We start from the raw sequence: 17147 nt of genomic DNA, 5'->3' as shown, positions 1-17147 counted from the left end.
AAAACACTAATTCTAATTCACCTAAAATACAAAATAAATACATTATTTTAAAAGACCATGTTTTAAAAAGTCAGTTTACTCAGGAACACTTTTAGTTTATACACATTTTACCACAATAAACATTAAGGGAAAAAAATCACCAATAATTTCAAAAGAAGCAGGAAATTCATCATCCAGATACTGAGTCTCAGGGCTGGATTAATCCTGGATTTAGTGAGGCATCTCCCCCTTGTGGCTCTGAGAGTTGGGACCCAGAATCTCTGTGGTGCTGGCAATGTGGGCACAGGCTCTAGGGTACTGGTGTTGGGGACCAGGTTCCCCCAAGGGTGCTGGCAATTGGGGATCTTGGGGACTCAGACTTCCTGGGGTGCTGGCAATTGGGGACTCAGGCTCCCTGGAGTACTGGTGTTGGGGACCAGGCTCCCCCGGGGTGCTAGCAATTGGGGACTCAGGCTCCCTGGGTATGCTAACGATGAGATTCTAGATTGCCAGGGCAGATGGTGGTGGTTTCTAAACTGATACAGAAAAGAGCAGAGTCTGCTCCTAAGAATACTTTCCATTCCAGAAATAAGACCTAGTGTAGTGGTAGGGAAGGGTCGAACCCTAAAACACAGACAGGAGCCAGTCTGATACAACTCACAGCAGGGTCTTCTATTCTATTCCAGCTGACTTGGGTCACCCCAGAGCACCGCTGTCACGCAGGATGGTTTTAGTGGGGGGGCAGGGAGCCCCAAATATCTATTGGGGCAAGGCTTTACGGTAAGGAGCAAGGCGGGTTTGAGTGTGCAGGCATCTAATTGGGGAGTTCCTGTGGCCTTTAACATAATTGGCTGGTGCTGGGAGTCCTATCATAAACTTAATTTCTACTCCCCTCTGTCTTGGTGGTCGTTAGGCAGAGGGTGGGCTTTGTTGTTGGGGATTAGCCTACAGACTGGAGCTAGGCTCTGGTTTTATTGGGAGTCAACTTGGAAATGGATGCTAGGTACCAGCCTGTTAGTTTGCCTGAGTTCAAACTTAGGTCAGGTTCTCTAAAATGGAGTCTGAACCTAACATAAATAAATAAATAAATAAATAAATAAATAAATAAATAAATAAATAAAATAAAATAAAATAAAAATGGCCTCTCACTGGCAAATGGCAGAGGGAGAAAAGACTTTGCCCCGGAGGGAGGGTGGCTTCCACAGAGACCATGCCCCTCTTGGTGCTAAGGAACCTGAGCCCCAGATGTCTTCCGTGGTTTTATATCCTGGATGGTTTGGGGAAGCTGATTCTAGAGTGGACCTGCTGTCTATCACCCTATGCCTAAAGAGTGGGTGAGCCAGGAGGTCAAACATAGCAGGCCTGCGCTTCTCTCCTCAGCTCTGAGCAGTATGGCAACACCTCTGGGAATTTGCTCCCCATGCCTGGGCCTCGATTTCATCCAAAGAATTCACTTAAAGTGGTCCTAGGTGGCAGGGGAAGACAGAGGACAAAATCCTTCGGGGGGGGGGGGTGGTGACCAGGTGATATTAGCCCAGAACTGTCAGAAATAGCTGAGGCCAGAGATGCCGAGTCTGAGCGTTTAGGGCCGGTGATGGTTCTTCTTGGGTCAAAGACTCTATCTGGAATAAACTGAGAACTAAGTGGCTGGGCACACCTGTGGGGGACTTTTCCCTTGGTTGGATCTTTTCCAAGTGGGAAGACCCACTTTTAATCCAGGCCACGTGTTCTGCCGGCAGCCTATGTAAAGGACGCAGGAGACGGAAGCTTGTTCACTTTGCTGTTTAGCCTCACTCTGGCTGGCAAGCCAGTCCCTCGGCTGGAATGTCTCCCTCTTCAGGAGCCTGGTGTACATCGAACAGCAGCTGAGACATCCAGCCCTGGATACTGAACGGCGTTTGGATCCTGGTCCTGGACCGAAGACAGCCATTATCAGACCAGAAGGGCCTGTCTGTAAGCTACTCTGATAAATTCTACATATACAATACGATTAAAAGGAACATTTTTTTTAAAAAGCCAAAGAAAAAGCACAAGAAACATACACAGATGGGGAGGCCCACACAGAGGCACCATAAAAACACAAAATCTGAGGCCATAATGTATAATCAAAAGGCCCGTGAGGTAAGAAAGAAATGCCCAGCTGGAGCATCATGTGACCAAAAAAATCCCCCCAAAAGTCAACAAACAAACAAACAAACAAACCCTCCAAAAATACCATTGAGTTGGTTTTTTTTTTTTTCTTTTTTCTTTTTTTCCGGAGCTGGGGACCGAACCCAGGGCCTTGCACTTGCTAGGCAAGCGCTCTACCACTGAGCTAAATCCCCAACTCCTCATTGAGCTGGTTTTGTGTTGGCCATCTACTGGGTGTAGGACCTGTCTTTAAGTGTGGTTTGTACACCTACTGGGACTCCGTTGGGGAAAACTCACTTTTCCTTTGAGAGCAATTGCCAACTAGAGATAACTTCTGGGTTCCTGGTGGTGCTTGTGTCTACCTCCCCTCCCAGCGCTGGAAGCCATCTAGCTTAGACCTGCATGCTGCCACGTCTCTGAGTTCACACGTGAGTCTGTCCCACTGTATCGAGAAGGCCCAGTTTCTTTGTTGTCTTGTGTCCCCTCGGGCTCTTACAGATTCCCCACCTCTTCTTCCTCAGAGCTCCCTGAGTGCTGACCAGAAGGATTTGGATCCCTATTCTCAAGCTGCTGTTCTTGGTTTTAACAGTTGTTAATGGTGTGTAAATGTCCACGTGGGATGGATTCCCCACAGACAAATCTCTCCAGCCTTTTCCTAGGAGGCAGCGCAGAGACCTCCAGACTGCCTGTACGTCACCCTGCTTGATCCTAGAAAATTAATTTCCAGCTTAGGTCACTCACTACAGATACAGTTGAATTTGCTTCTCATCCAACTTTTAGAAAACAACTCCACAGTGTTTGTGTTGAAGATAGGGTGCTGCCCTCTCTGTCTCCTTCCCTCTCTATCTTAATAAATAATCGTGTTTATTTATTATTTATTAAAGGTGTCATTCGAGTTTTGCCCCTGCGAGTGTCCTACAGTCAACCAAAGATACAGGCACCAGCGCACTGGTAGAAGGACCCATTGCTCATGATACTTTCATGTACCCCTACTCCCGTGTCCCTGCGAGTGTGGCTCCAGTCACGCCTCCTGGTTTCCTCCCACGTGCCTCAGATCGCACTGTGCGCTCTCACCGAGGCCTCTCACCTGCCCGTCTCCATCATGGGATTTTGCACTGTAAAATCCCCTTCTCTGTTCACTCCATGTGCCCCCTCCCTTGTAAGACTACACATCCCTGTGGTAACCTCCTCCCTACTCAGTGCTGTGTCCAGACCCAGGAAGGCGCCTTGCAGGGAAAGGATCCGACCGATGCAGAGGCCCCTCGGTGTCTACCTCTCCCTAACCATAAAGGCAGGAGGGGAGCACAGTGAGAAGGAGCCTCTTCTGCAAGCCATCAACGCCGGGCGGGGTCCATGGGTCATCTAGACGCTCTATGTGTACTAAGGCACACATTGACCACAGTGCTTCCCGAAGCCCTGGACTTTGGTTACCTGCAGACTTTGCTCTGCCTGAGCCAGCCAGGCTCTGGGTCAGCATGGCTGACTGCATCTCACTGCACCGGGGTTTCATTCTCTCCTTCGTCCTCACCCTCGCCCTGCACCAGGTGGAGCTGTCAGGTAGGCATTTGCTGTTTTGTTCTTTTAAAGAACATTTTCTCTCCCCGCCCCCACCCCGGTTAATTTATTTATTCTTTCACTTTACAACCTGATTGCAGCCCCCCCTTCCTCCCAGTCCGCCCATCACACAGCCCCTCCCCTACCCCTCTTCCCCTTCTCCTCTGAAAAGGGGAAAGGCCCCCTGGGTACCAACCCACTCTGGCACATCAAGTAACTGCAGGGCAAGACATTTTCTTAAGTCAGAGTCTTATTTCTATAGTCCAAGCTGGTCTGGAACTTTCTACAGTTCAGGCTCTCTTCAGCTCTTGGCAATCCCCCACCTCAGTTTCCCACGTGCTAGAACCACAGGAATGAATCACCAGACCTAGCCATCTCATCCTCGGGACACTCAATGCTTCTGTAGATGATCTTGTCTGTAGGGGTCTGAAAGGACAAGCCGTGTTCTCACTCTCCCTCCTGAAAGTCAGTGTGGTAACAGCTGCTGAGAGGAACAGGGGCCTTAACAGGCCAAGTACAGCCTAAGTTGTGCAGGACGAGACCAGGCTGGGAACACCTTAGCCAAAGCTAGGCTGTAGCCTGTCCATGTACATGTCGGGTGTTCTTGTTCTGTGCCAGAGGCTGTGGGGCAGCCAACCCGAGCCTGGATCCATATCGCTCTCTCTACCCTGGAGCGTCGAAGCCTTCTGTGGCACTCCTGGCCCCTCTGAGACTCTGCAGGGCCTTCTGTGTTGTGGTTCCGGGCCACTGATCTTCACTCTCTCTGACTTCCGCACTCCCCCCATCCAGGCCTGACACTCGTCCTCACCAGTCACTCCATGTGGAACGGTTGCTAAACGCCAACTTCCTGTGAGGGTGGAGCCCACACGGGCAAGTTCTATCTGCCCACTCTCCACACGCACCCAAGCCTGAGCACAGAGCTGCTCAGAAAATCACTGTTGTTGGGTTGAGCCTGCCAAGCCTTGTGGTCCACGTCTACACAATCTTAGCCAAATGGGGCTACTTGGCACTTTCCTCAGCGGTATTGGGGGAAAAGATCGCCCAAAAAAGATGGCTTGCATACCTGCCGTCATCCTGTTGACAGTGACTGTGAGCTAGGTGCTCCTGGTGAGCAGGACCGTGTCTCTAAGCCCTGTGATGGCATCACTGTCCCTGAGGTGGACAAAACCTTGTTGCCACATCAATGCCAAACTGTGTGCATCTTCCTGGCAGCCGGTCCTCTCCTCAGACCACTGCTCTAAGTGTCCAAAGTGGCAGCAAGGGTAGGAGGAGCTCAGAGCCCAATTCTATCCTGTGAATGTGCAGGAAGGAAAACTGTGTGGGTCTGAGCTGTGCCTGAAGGAGCGACTTAGCCTACCCTAGTACACCCGGTCCCCAGAGCTGTCTGTCTGTCTGCCTGCCTGCCTGGCCAGGATTCCTTCCTACTGTGGAGAAGCCACTCAATGCCTGCATTCCTGTATTTCTTGTTCACACATGGACACCCTCCACTCTCCATGAAGCCCTTACCTGCTGTGCGTCTGCCCACAGGTGTTGCAAGATTTAAAATTACCAGGGTAGATAACACTGAAGCAAACAATGGTGTTCCTGCCCATGTCCTCCTACTACTGTGTGGACGCTTACCTAGATGATCATGGCTTCTCTGGGCCTGGATCCTCTATCCACAAAATGCCAATGTGTCTGCCCAAATCTTACAAGGGCCATCCACTCACTCAACCAATGGAAAGTACATGCCCAGCTGAGATGTAAGCAGTTGGTCCTGGGGATGCTCAGAGCAGGCCCTGCTGACCAGGGGGGAGCAGCATGCGCTGGCTGAGGCCCTGGGTGAGAGAGGGCTCCTGCTCACACTGTCCTGCCTCTCTGCAGTGTTTCTTCCAGCCTCGGAGGCAAACAACATTCTGCTGAGATGGAGGCGGGCCAGTTCTTACCTCCTGGAAGAATTCCTCCAGGGGAACCTAGAAAGGGAGTGTTACGAGGAAATCTGCAACCTCGAGGAGGCAAGAGAAGTGTTTGAAAATGACGCCAGCACGGTACGAAAGCCCTCGGGGCCCGGTTCAGGCACAGCTGGCTCGGGATCAGTTAGTCCATTTTCTTATGGTGGGGTTGGCGCAAGCCTGACCTCACAGATGAGAAGCCAGCCCTAGAGATGGCAGGGACCGAGGACCCCACTCTCTCTACACTCCCTTCTGGTCAGGCTGCCTAGCTGAGGAGACCTGTCCATCACGCCACGACCAAAGCACTCTGCCGCTTGCACGTGCCAGGGGAATTTTAGGAAGACGAAACCTTTCCCTTACAGACACACAGCGAGCACATTCCCCACGATCCATAAGTGGCTTCTTTCCTCACACATGCATGCACACTAGACAATCGGGTAAGAATTCGACACTTTTAATTATTCATAAGGTCTGCCACAAGCAGAGAGAGGGAGCCAAAACTGAAGCAACGACGACTATTTCCACATAAATACTTCAGAATTTGGTTGTAAAGCATTTAATAACAATTTCCCAGGCCGGGGTGTGGCACGCCGGTGGAGTGCTTGTCCTGCCTGAGGTCCTGGTTCAATTCCCAGAGCTGTGACAGTTTCACATGTAAATGTAGCAATATTTAAAACTGTTTGTGAATAAAACATTAACCTCTTTTCTATAGAGTGTTTAAATATTTTTAATTATAGTTTCCTAAAGGCCCCTAGGCTATAGAGGATCCTTCTGGAACAGCCCAACTGTCATCTAGAGAAAGCAAGGAAAAGTTTTTAAGTAACCTGCCCTAAATTCCAATCTGTGAGGGGAACAGCAATTGTGACATCATCCACACATCGTTAGGAGGTACGGTTTGGGGACATGCCACGCGTCTGAATAGCTCATTTGGACGAGGCCTCTGCTCTAGTCCCACCCCCACGAGCCTTCACAATTATAACAGCTTATTGGGAAAACAAAGTCAAGATTTCAGACCGACACGATGCATCTATTTCTGTAGAGTGAGGTGGGAAAGTGGCCGGAAACAAGGCACAGCGTAGCTTCCTGTGCTCACGCACTTCACCCCCTCCCTGTGAGACATGGTCAGTAACCTGCCATAGAGTATTCCACTCCTGTTCCGTGTAAATAGAAACCATACACGAAAAACCCACATCATCTCAACAAGCGAGTAAAATCCATGCATTCTCACCCCTGAGTCCATCTGTCTTAGTCAGGGTTTCTATTCCTGCACAAACATCATGACCAAGAAGCAAGCTGGGGAGGAAAGGGTTTATTCAGCTTACACTTCCACATCGATGTTCATCACCAAAGGAAGTCAGGACTGGGACTCAAGCAGGTCAGGAAGCAGGAGCTGATGCAGAGGCCATGGAGGGATGTTACTTACTGGCTTGCTCCCCCTGGCTTGCTCAGCTTGCTCTCTTATAGAACCCAAGACCACCAGCCCAGAGATGGCACCACCCACAATGCGTTGTGTACCCCCTTGATCACTAATTGAGAAAATTCCTTACAGCTGGGCCTCATGGAGGCATTTCCTCAAGGGAGGTTCCTTTCTCTGTGATAACTTCAGCTTGAGTCAAGTTGACACACAGAACCAGCCAGTGCACCATCCATGGTAGACTGAATACAGAAAGAATGTGGTAACATTCTTACTTTTTGCTTCCACAGGATGAGTTCTGGAGTCAGTACAGTGGTGAGTGCCCTTCCAGCTCTCTCTGGCCTGTGTTCCTTCCTCTTCAGCTCTGAGATGGGTCTCTGCTGAGGCCCATGGACTCATATTCTAAGCCTCTGGCTCCTGAGAGGGACAGGGTGTCTGCCAGGGAAGGACATTGGTGAGGACCACAGTGAGGCCTCTGGTTTTGATATCTGGGGGTTCCCAGGCAGCTAGGGCTCAGGCAACAGACAGGATTGCTCCTTCCTCCCAACCTCATAGCTTGTCCAACTTCTGGGAAGGAGCAAGCTGTAGGCCAGAAGTTGTTGGGTCAGACCTTGGCTGTGCACCATATGAGAGAACTGTGGCTGGAACCCTGATGTTTGTCTCGGGGTCTGCTCTGCAGGCTATCCTCAGGAGGAGCATGGGATGGGTGTCAGCAGAAAGAGGTGTAAGGCTTAATGGAGAATGTAGGGTGGGTGAGCTCAAGGACACTTTGAAATGAATGGGAGATTGGGTGCATGATAGTAATGTCGAGAGATGCATAGGGGTCACATGGCACAGTGGGACAGGAAGCGCCTGGAACATGGCCTCCTCTACCCTGGTGGAGAAGCTCGGGGTCCTGGCTCAGAGTCCACAGTGCAGTCTCAGAGGCCCTTCTTCCGTAGGTGGCTTTCCGTGCATCTCCCAGCCCTGCCTCAACAACGGGACATGTAAGGACCACATCCGCAGTTTCAGCTGCACGTGTGCCCCCGGCTATGAGGGCAAGACTTGTGCAATGGGTGAGGTGCCGTCCATTCCCAATCCACGAGGGGCCTTCTTGGAAGTCACAGCAGCTAGCTCAGGCACAGGAGGGTGCCCAGGAACCGTGATACACTCATCTCAGGGGGCTCCTTGGTTCCCCTATTCTGCCCCACCCTGGAAATCATGCCCCAGGTCCTGGCCGTATCCTGTGACCCTACTGTCTGGCCCTACCTCTGTTGAAAAATTTCACAGCATAGGGGTCTCCTCTCCTCTTTCCTGACCATTCCCCCTAGTCCATAATTGGCATCCAAGCTGGAAGGGCAGTACACAACTGTGTCTGACTGGTATGCCAGTCAGGGGATACTCTAGATAGAGAGAAAGCAAGGCAAAGCTTCATAAATAAATAGCCTTTGTTTCTTGAATTTTAGGAATTGATTCTAGGGTCCCATATGTGCAGGCAAACTCTCTTCCACTGGGCAATATCTCCAGGCCTTTTAACATTCTATTTTGATCAGGGTCTGAGTAAGTTCCCCAGGCTGGCCTTGAACTTGATATGCATGGGGCTAGAAAGATGGCCCACGGGTTAAAAAGGCTGTCTGCTCTTCCAGGTTCGATTCCCAGCACCCACAGGGCCGCTCTCAACCTTCTTTAACCTCAGTCCCAGGAGGAGTCTGGTACCTCCTTCTGATCTCTGTGGGCACTGCACGCATATATGCAAAACATTCAGATAAATAAAAAATAAATAAAGGGACTTACTACATAGTCCAGGCAGTCTTTGAACTAATGGTCCTCCTCCCTCAGACATCAAAGTAGCTATGATGGACAGACCTGTAGCACCAGGCCTGACTAAGAACAGTCCCATAATACCCATGCAAATGATGTCATGGAGCCAAGAGAATGGATTCCTGACAATTGGTGGCTATGGGAATAAAGAGTGTTTCTGGCAGCTCAGAGCCAGCTCTGTGGAGAACAGGTCCTTTGCTCTCAACTAGATTCCCAGGCCATCACCTCCCTGGTGATGCTTTGGGAGTGGTCCACCTAGACTGTGCTGAAGGACTTTAGCCCCTCCTCCACTGCTCAGCCATCTGTCCTGGGCTCTGACCCACTCTCGGTCCCATTTCTGTTCCTTAGGAACCATCTAAAGATAGCACCTGTTGCGTTAGGAAAGGAAACAACCAGGAACATAGATGCTAGGGCAGTGGAAGACGCCCGCATGGGACTCCTCCTGAGGCCAAACATAGGTGCCACCTCACTGCGTCTCCACGAGCTCTCCTGGGGCGCTTGAGTGTGGGAAGCTTTCTATGAGGCCTGGAGAGAGTCAGGACTGTAGATGTAGTACCGTGTTTATATTTCCCCTGGACATGTAACATACAAGCAACAGCAGAGCAGGCAAGCCAGACCCATGCACCGGGAATCAATGACACGGACTGACACACCAGCATGGCTAGTTTGACCCTCTCCTTCCCTTTCAGCTAAAAATGAATGTCACCTAGAGAGGACGGACGGATGCCAGCATTTCTGCCACCCAGGGCAGTCATCCTACATGTGCAGCTGTGCCAAGGGCTACAAGCTGGGTGAGGACCACAGATCATGCAGTCCAAGTGGTGAGTTCTCAGAGGTAGGCAGTCGCCCACCCTCTGCCTCACGAGTAGGGGCTGGAGCGCTGTAGTTAGTTGGATGTAGTTGCTGACTCCGGGTTCTGGCCTCCACGGTAGAGCAACCATAGGCTGGATGTGCTCTGTGTCAGAAGGCCCGTTACTCTTATTATCCACAGCTGCCCCATAAGTAATCCCGGGAGCAGGCAGTTCAGCCTTACCTTGCTCCCCATGGGCACCAATGACCTCGAGTCTGCCAGCACTCAGATGAGACTTTAGGTCAGTGCCGCTGTGGACCCCACGTCTGCTCAGAAGATACTGCTTTTCTCCCCCATGTCACCCACAACTGAAGACAAATGTGCATGCGGGGCCCTGACTTCCCAGCACATCAGGACACAAATGACAGACGACATCTGCCGGAGTTGGCCTAGCTTCCCGTGGCAGGTAATAACACTCCGCAACAGCTTCTGTTTTGTTACAAACTCCATTCTGTTGTTTCTATTTTCTTGCCCCAAAGAGGTAACTACTAAGTGAGTTAGGAAAGCTCTCTCCTGAGCTCCACTGGCTCTCCCAGAGGGCAAACTGGGCTCTCTGCACCATTAGCTCCTCATTAGGAGTTCTGTTGGTTCCATCCACCAGGATACACCATGTGTGTCTGACCAATGGCTTTCTCTTTATGTCTTGTGCCACAGTGGAGCACCAGGGCAGGCGGCTGACTGAGCGCAGCCCCTGATGCACCCCCTTCCTGGACTCAAAGCTACTATGTTTCAGCCCATTTCTCTTTGTTCCCCTTTTCTGACTGACTTAGAATTTAAGCACTGGAGGCCTGCTCACCTGACAGTGCTCTTGCCAGGTATCACTCGCGACTTGGCAACAATGTATAGGATTCCCCCTGTCCATCAGTTCCATGCCCCTCACTGTCACCCTTCAGTTAGTTGGCCAGTAATCAAGTTCTTGCTTGCTCTGCTTTGTCACCGCAACATGGGCCTTGCTTGGTCCTTGTGGTTCTATGCCACCATCTTGGCCTTGACTTCCCTATTTTTCACTCTATTCATGTATCTCTATGGCAACCTGGTCCTCTGCTTCATTACCTTCCATAGAAAAGCCTGCTCAAAGGGGGTATAGTACCCACCAGGTAGGCTGTGAAGAAATTTCTAGTAGTCACACGGATATAAGTAAGAACAGGTAAAAATAGCTTTAATGTTCTTAATTCAGTCTAAATATATACCAAATATATGTAAATATAAAATAAATCAGATTTTATTTCATTCATATATATATACATATACATATATATGCAACATCAAATGGACCCAGTAGTGTGTGTGTGTGTGTGTGTGTGTGTGTGTGTGTGTGTGTGTGTGTGTTGCAATAATAATTAAAGAGGAAGAGGTCATTAATTTGAGAGGGAGTTGGGGAACACACGTATCTATTAAATCTGTCTGAAGTTGCTTGTATGTACATGTGTTTAGGGCTGACCACTTGGGATGGAATAACCTATTAGCTGGTCCCAGAAGAAAACAGATTCTTCTCTCAGTGCTCATGGACTGACTGCTCTTCATTTAGGAGTAGGCTCTTTGTGAGGTTTCTCCACCCGTGCTAGCTGCCATTATGCAGAATTGTTTAGGCAGCTACACTGGTGCTATTTCCTGGGTGTAGTTTCCCTGTCTTGTCTAGAACTAGTTACCTCAGAACAGGCCTCCTGGTCCTCCGGATTTTATAATTCCTTCTACTGCGTTCCTCAAATCCCCCTGAGTCTAAAGGATAGGGCTAGGGGTTGCACTGAGGATGTATCAAGTGCGTATGGGGACCCCATGCTCACCTTCTGTGTCTGACCAGTTATGGATTTCAATAACTGTCTCCATCTGCTGCAAAAGGATCTAGAACTATGCTTATCAGACTGTTAATGGCCCCAGACAGGCCTGGGGTGTGGACACAGTGTGGGTGTGTGCACACAGTGTGACTGGGTGAGCTTCTAGGCTCCTGTCTTAATCTGAATCATGTCCACCGTCATCCTCAAGGTCAGTAGTCTTTGCATTTGCCGCATCCAGTCTGTTAATCCACAGTCTGTAGTCTGTCCATCACCTCCTTTTAACTTGTGTTTTTCCCCTCTACTTAGTTATTTGAGTTTCTGGAATAGTCAAAGCTGCTTTATCGCTCTTACATTGTGCCCCACCTAACAGTTCATTCTGAGTCAGCTGGGTTGACTTTTCTCCTCAGTATGGAACACGGATCATGGTTTTCTGCCTGGCGACTACTAATGGGTGGCAGAGCTTGTGAGCTATAACTTATTATCTACAGAAAGCCTTGTGCTCTATCAATTTGTTTCAGCGATGCTCTGAAACATGGTAAGATGCCTGGAAACGGCTTAATGGAATTGTACCTCCCTTGTAGGCTTTGCTGGGGAAGGCTGGTGCAGTGGTTAGGGCCAGTTGCTTCCCCTACAGAGACAGGACCCTGCTGTGTATACCAAATGTAGCTTGGCTACATTTTCAACCAGCTGGTCTAACACATTACTTTCAGCATTCCTGAGCCCTGAACTGTCCCACTGACCCTTTGGAACGAGCTTCCCTGGCCTTAAGTAGTTTCTCTCCGTAAACAAATGCACGAGGCTCCTGACAATGGGGCGGAGCCTGAGCTCCTTAGCATCCTGTCCATCCCACAGCTACCGCCCACCATGGTGTCTCCCAGGGCTCTCCACTCCCTTGCCACTCGGTGGACTCTGCCTGAGTTATCCATCCTGCTCTGCACCATGCAAACTCAGAAGTCACACAAGCTCTGGCCCCTGATAGACTTTCAGCATCCCTGGTGACCAGCCCTTCAATCCCATCTGTTTCCCTTGTTCCAGGGGGAGGGGAAATCTGACAGCTATTACTCGACTCTGTCAGCAAGGCCACCGTCAGCAGTGCTGATGGCCATGGAAGAGGCAGTGGGATGTGGACACTGACTGACTGCCCCACGTGCCCAGGACACCCACCCAGCCTTACTGCCCCCTGATGTCACATTGGCTCCTCACAGCCATTTTCTTTTTCTTTTTTGAAAGGTCAGATTAACAAATTCTGAAGGAGAGGACTTCTGTGCTGGCGTGTTACTCCAGGAAAACTTCGTGCTGACAACAGCGAAGTGCTCGTTACTGCACAGCAACCTCAGTGTGAAAGCAGGTGAGTGTCTCTTCTGTGAGCTTTATAAGTGAAGCGCTCATAAATGAAGCAATCCAACAGAGGGATGAAATGAATCCTACTGGAAATCCTACTGGAAAAGACACAAAACAGCATCAGAAATACTGAGATGGTTGTAAACTGCAAGCATAGACACACAAGACATGACTAGTAGAATGTGGATACAGCAGGCTAGTGTCACAGACAAACAAGGCATGACCAGTAGAATGTGGACACAGCAGACCAGTGCCATAAACAAACAAGACATGACTAGTAGAATGTGGACATAGCAGACCAGTGCCACAGACAAACAAGACATGATTAGTAGAATGTGGACACAGCAGACCAGTGCCACAGACAAACAAGACATGACTAGTAGAATGTGGATACAGCAGGCCAGTGTCACAGACAAACAAGGCATGACCAGTAGAATGTGGACACAGCAGACCAGTGCCACAGACAAACAAGACATGACTAGTAGAATGTGGATACAGCAGGCCAGTGTCACAGACAAACAAGGCATGACTAGTAGAATGTGGACACACCAGGCCAGTGTCACAGACAAACAAGACATGACCAGTAGAATGTGGACACAGCAGGCCAGTGTCACAGACACACAAGACATGACCAGTAGAATGTGGACACAGCAGGCCAGTGTCACAGACACACAAGACATGACCAGTAGAATGTGGACACAGCAGGCCAGTGTCACAGACAAACAAGACATGACCAGTAGAATGTGGACACAGCAGGCCAGTGTCACAGACAAACAAGACATGACTAGTAGAATGTGGACACAGCAGGCCAGTGCTAAGTAGCATTTAGCATGGACAAGTCCCAGCAGTGGAGCCACTACCTGGACATGGAGGGCTGGCTGAAGGCCAGAGGGGCTGGGTTCAAATCCTGACTTCCTATCATCTTGGGCTGTAATCCTGTCCCATCTCAAGACTTACCTGTAGCTCCATTCTCCATCCCTAAATCATTTCCCCCGTTGGAAAGGCCCTAGCATCGGCCATGGATGTACTTAACAGCAAATTCGAGCCTTGAAGTGAGTGCGTCTCACCGCTTGTCCTTAAATACTCGTGGAAACAAGCTATTAGCTGAGACCCCAACTGAACAAGCCAAATGTGTCTAGAAACCCTGAGCAGTGCGTTCAGTCTGCCCTGGAGCTGTTTCTTTTCAGCGTCTCCTGTTTTCTAACCGCTCCCCATTCCCCGTGCAGTTCTGTGTTCCAGAATAAACATTTGACTTTTTTAGAGGACAGTGTGATGAGGCCCAGGAAACGAGTCGGCTTGGCCCACTCTGTTATCTGCACTTGTGTCCCCAAAGAACGGTGCTGCTGCCCCGCCAGGGTCTCACTGAGCAATTAGTCCCTGGCGGCTGTCTCACCATTGAAGACAAAGCAATGTAAGCTGGGTGGTTTGCTCATGGTTTCAGATGATGACCAGCAGATCAGGATCAAGAGCGCCCACGTGCACATGCGTTACGACAAGGAGACGGGGGAGAACGATGTCTCACTGCTCGAGCTGGAGAAACCCTTGCAGTGTCCCATCCCAGCGCTCCCTGTCTGTGTCCCAGAGAGGGACTTTGCAGAGCATGTCCTTATCCCTGGAACGAAGGGTGTCCTCAGCGGCTGGATGCTTAATGGCATAGACCTGGATCGCACACTGACGATGCTTTCGGTCACACAAACAGATGGGGAGGAATGTGGACAGATCCTGAATGTAACCGTCACTACGAGGACAAGCTGTGAGAAGGGCAGTGAAGTGATGGGGCCTTGGGTGGAAGGAAGTGTGGTGACCCGCCAGCACAAGGGCACCTGGTTCCTCACAGGGATCCTAAGCTCGCCGCCACCACCAGGGCAATCACACATGCTCCTCCTCACCTCAGTCCCGAGATACTCCATGTGGTTTAACCAGATCATGAAGTAGCTGATGACTTAGATTACGATGGCTGCCAAGCAGTCAAATCCTGTCACAGTTACCACTGGAAGATGGCCTCTCGTTCCTTGGGACTTTACATTTTTCTTTATTCTTGAGAATTTCTTACACGCATACAATGAAATGTGACCACACCCACACCCTGTTTCCCTTCTCCAACCCCATTTATATTTCCCTCAATGTGTCTCTCCTACATGTCTTCTTTCTGAGAACCCACTAAGTTCAGTTAGCGCTATCTTTGTGTGTATGGTGACGGGCCAGCCGCTGGAGCATCCTCAAAAACGTAATTTTCCTCCCCCCCCCCAGCAGCTTTCGACTGCCAACAGCTCCCCAGGGAGGAGTGTGACAGTGGATGCCCATCTATGCCACAATCCCATTGGCTTGATCTTGTGCAGCCTTGAACAGGTCACCACAGCTGCTGTGAGTCTGTGTGACCAGAAGACAGCACTTCAGGCCATTCCTCACTGTATGCTCTTCCTGATTCCCTTCCACAAAGTTCCCTAAGCCTGGTGGAGGCGGAGGTGAGGGTACAAGGGAAGGGGAGAGTTGCGGCCTGTTGATTAAGATGTCCCACTTAGGACTGAGCACTTGGCCCCTTACTCTCAATGCTTTGACTGACTTTGCAGCTTTGCATTAATCTCGGCCCATTATAAAAGAAGCTTCTGTGAACAGTCCAGCTCTAAGGATATGAACACATTTAGAGGGTGATTTTTAACATGACCATTTAGCAAAGTAACACTAGCAGCTTCTACCCTAGGCCTATGACACCCCCCACCCACCCCCAGTCACAAGCTTTTGACAAAGATGATAGCTTCAAGCATGGAATCCCTGTGGAGGAGGCTTCAAAATCAACCAGGAAGCAGTTATTTACCCCATAACACTCATGCCCCGATGGCAGCAGTGTGCACGTCCTGCTTGGCATGTCAGTATAGTGGATCAGGGTCTACACTGCTAAGACTGTTGCTGCCTTTGCGTCCTTGCAGCTAGCACAGATCTTCTGGCCCTGGGAAAGCTAGCCATCAGGAAGTTGCCTTGGTAATTTTTATCTAAACAAAGGGCTTCAGGGGGAGAAAAAGATTAGGAACTGTGAAGTAATCAGTGTCTGTCGTAAACCAGCTAAGTTACTGAGTGGGAGCTAGGTGGAGAGAGGCCGTGAACACACATGGTTACGTCACAGTTGGTGTGTCACAAACCACACTGTAACAGACATCTCTGAAACAGGAGCTTCTCGGAGCTCCCAGGGAGACAAAAGGGTAACCCCATTCTGATTTGATATGGCCCACTGACGGCCAGGAAGAGGCGAGCAGGCTTAATACTGGAAGAGGGCCGTGGACCTTCTGACAAGGATGCACTAGACACTGAGTGAAGCCCTCAGCAGCTCCCGGGAGTGCTGGAGCCCTGCAGCTCAGCCATGTGGCCAGTGAGGCTGTGCTTATGAAGATCCTAGTGTCCTGGGCCTTGGCACCCTCATCTCAAAGAGGAATAGCTGAGGTATAGCATGATGACATTTAAAGGGGGGAGGGAAAGCCAGGTGAAGTGAGGCCGAGGTAGGGAACCCCAAATCTGAAGACAGACTGGGCTGCAGAGTAAGACACTGTCTCACAAAAACAAGTATAAGGGAACAAACCAGTGTATCCTTGGGCAAGGGTTAAGTGTGAGTGTTTGATGTTGATGCAAATTAGCCACAATGTATGGGTCTGTGTGCCACATTGGAGTTCACACACAGGGCACTGGAGACAGCACGCAAGCACACAGTGTGGGGACAGCACACAAGCACACAGTGTGGGGACAGCACACAAGCACACAGTGTGGGGACAGCACACAAGTATACACTGTGGAGACAGCACACAAGCACACACTGTGGGGACAGCACACAAGCACACAGTGTGGGGACAGCACACAAGCACACAGTGTGGGGACAGCACACAAGCACACAGTGTGGGGACAGCACACAAGCACACACCGTGGGGACAGCACACGAGCACACACCGTGGGGACAGCACACGAGCACACACCGTGGGGACAGCACACGAGCACACACCGTGGGGACAGCACACGAGCACACACCGTGGGGACAGCACACGAGCACACACCGTGGGGACAGCACACGAGCACACACCGTGGGGACAGCACACGAGCACACACTGTGGAGACAGCACACGAGCACACACTGTGGAGACAGCACACAAGCACACACTGTGGAGACAGCACATGAGCACACATTGCTTCTTTACTGCCAAGTTCAACTGTTCATCATCTCACTCAGGTTCTGACTTGGGATGTCACTGTTTAATAAATTACGTGGAGCAGCCTGAAAAGTTGGTTCTGTGGCTTCTAAACTCTGAAGGATGGGATCCAGGTTGCTCATAGCAACCCCAATATTTGAACAGTTGCAAGGATGCCACTTCATTGGGTCAGCTTCTCATGGT

The 17147-nt window shown here is 50.3% G+C and overlaps 1 protein-coding gene across 4 annotated transcripts; it reads left to right on the top strand.

Annotated features, from left to right (window-relative positions):
• The first annotated feature begins 3501 nt into the window (after window positions 1-3501).
• Proz (protein Z, vitamin K-dependent plasma glycoprotein) lies at window positions 3502-17036 on the top strand. Of its 4 annotated transcripts, none has more exons than XM_087588523.1 (8): window positions 3507-3666; window positions 5527-5690; window positions 7299-7323; window positions 7950-8063; window positions 9498-9599; window positions 9973-10064; window positions 12664-12781; window positions 14216-16005. In XM_087588523.1, exons 1-8 carry the CDS (start codon window positions 3585-3587, stop codon window positions 14707-14709), a joined length of 1191 nt encoding a protein of 396 aa, XP_087444649.1. In that variant the 5' UTR covers window positions 3507-3584; the 3' UTR covers window positions 14710-16005. The 4 variants fall into 4 exon arrangements, with proteins under 4 accessions (XP_087444650.1, XP_087444649.1, XP_087444651.1 ...); NM_001309433.1 differs by having other exon boundaries at window positions 3569-3666; window positions 9498-9629; window positions 14216-17036; XM_087588524.1 differs by lacking the exon at window positions 7950-8063 and having other exon boundaries at window positions 3502-3666; window positions 9498-9629.
• The last annotated feature ends 111 nt before the right edge of the window (window positions 17037-17147 follow it).

This window comes from Rattus norvegicus, chromosome 16, assembly GCF_021556685.1.
Source record: "Rattus norvegicus strain SHRSP/BbbUtx chromosome 16, alternate assembly SHRSP_T2T, whole genome shotgun sequence".
In the NCBI taxonomy this organism is placed as follows: domain Eukaryota; kingdom Metazoa; phylum Chordata; class Mammalia; order Rodentia; family Muridae; genus Rattus; species Rattus norvegicus.
The sequence above is the reverse complement of the archived record's forward strand: the minus strand, read 5'-3'. Positions and strand labels throughout refer to the sequence as shown.

Coding starts and splice junctions, on each gene's coding strand:
- Proz (NM_001309433.1), top strand. CDS start 3,585: ATGGCTGACTGCATCTCACTGCACCGGGGTTTCATTCTCTCCTTCGTC. Junction 3,667..5,526: donor GCACCAGGTGGAGCTGTCAG/GTAGGCATTTGC, acceptor GCCTCTCTGCAG/TGTTTCTTCCAGCCTCGGAG. Junction 9,630..9,972: donor CAGATCATGCAGTCCAAGTG/GTGAGTTCTCAG, acceptor CCACAACTGAAG/ACAAATGTGCATGCGGGGCC.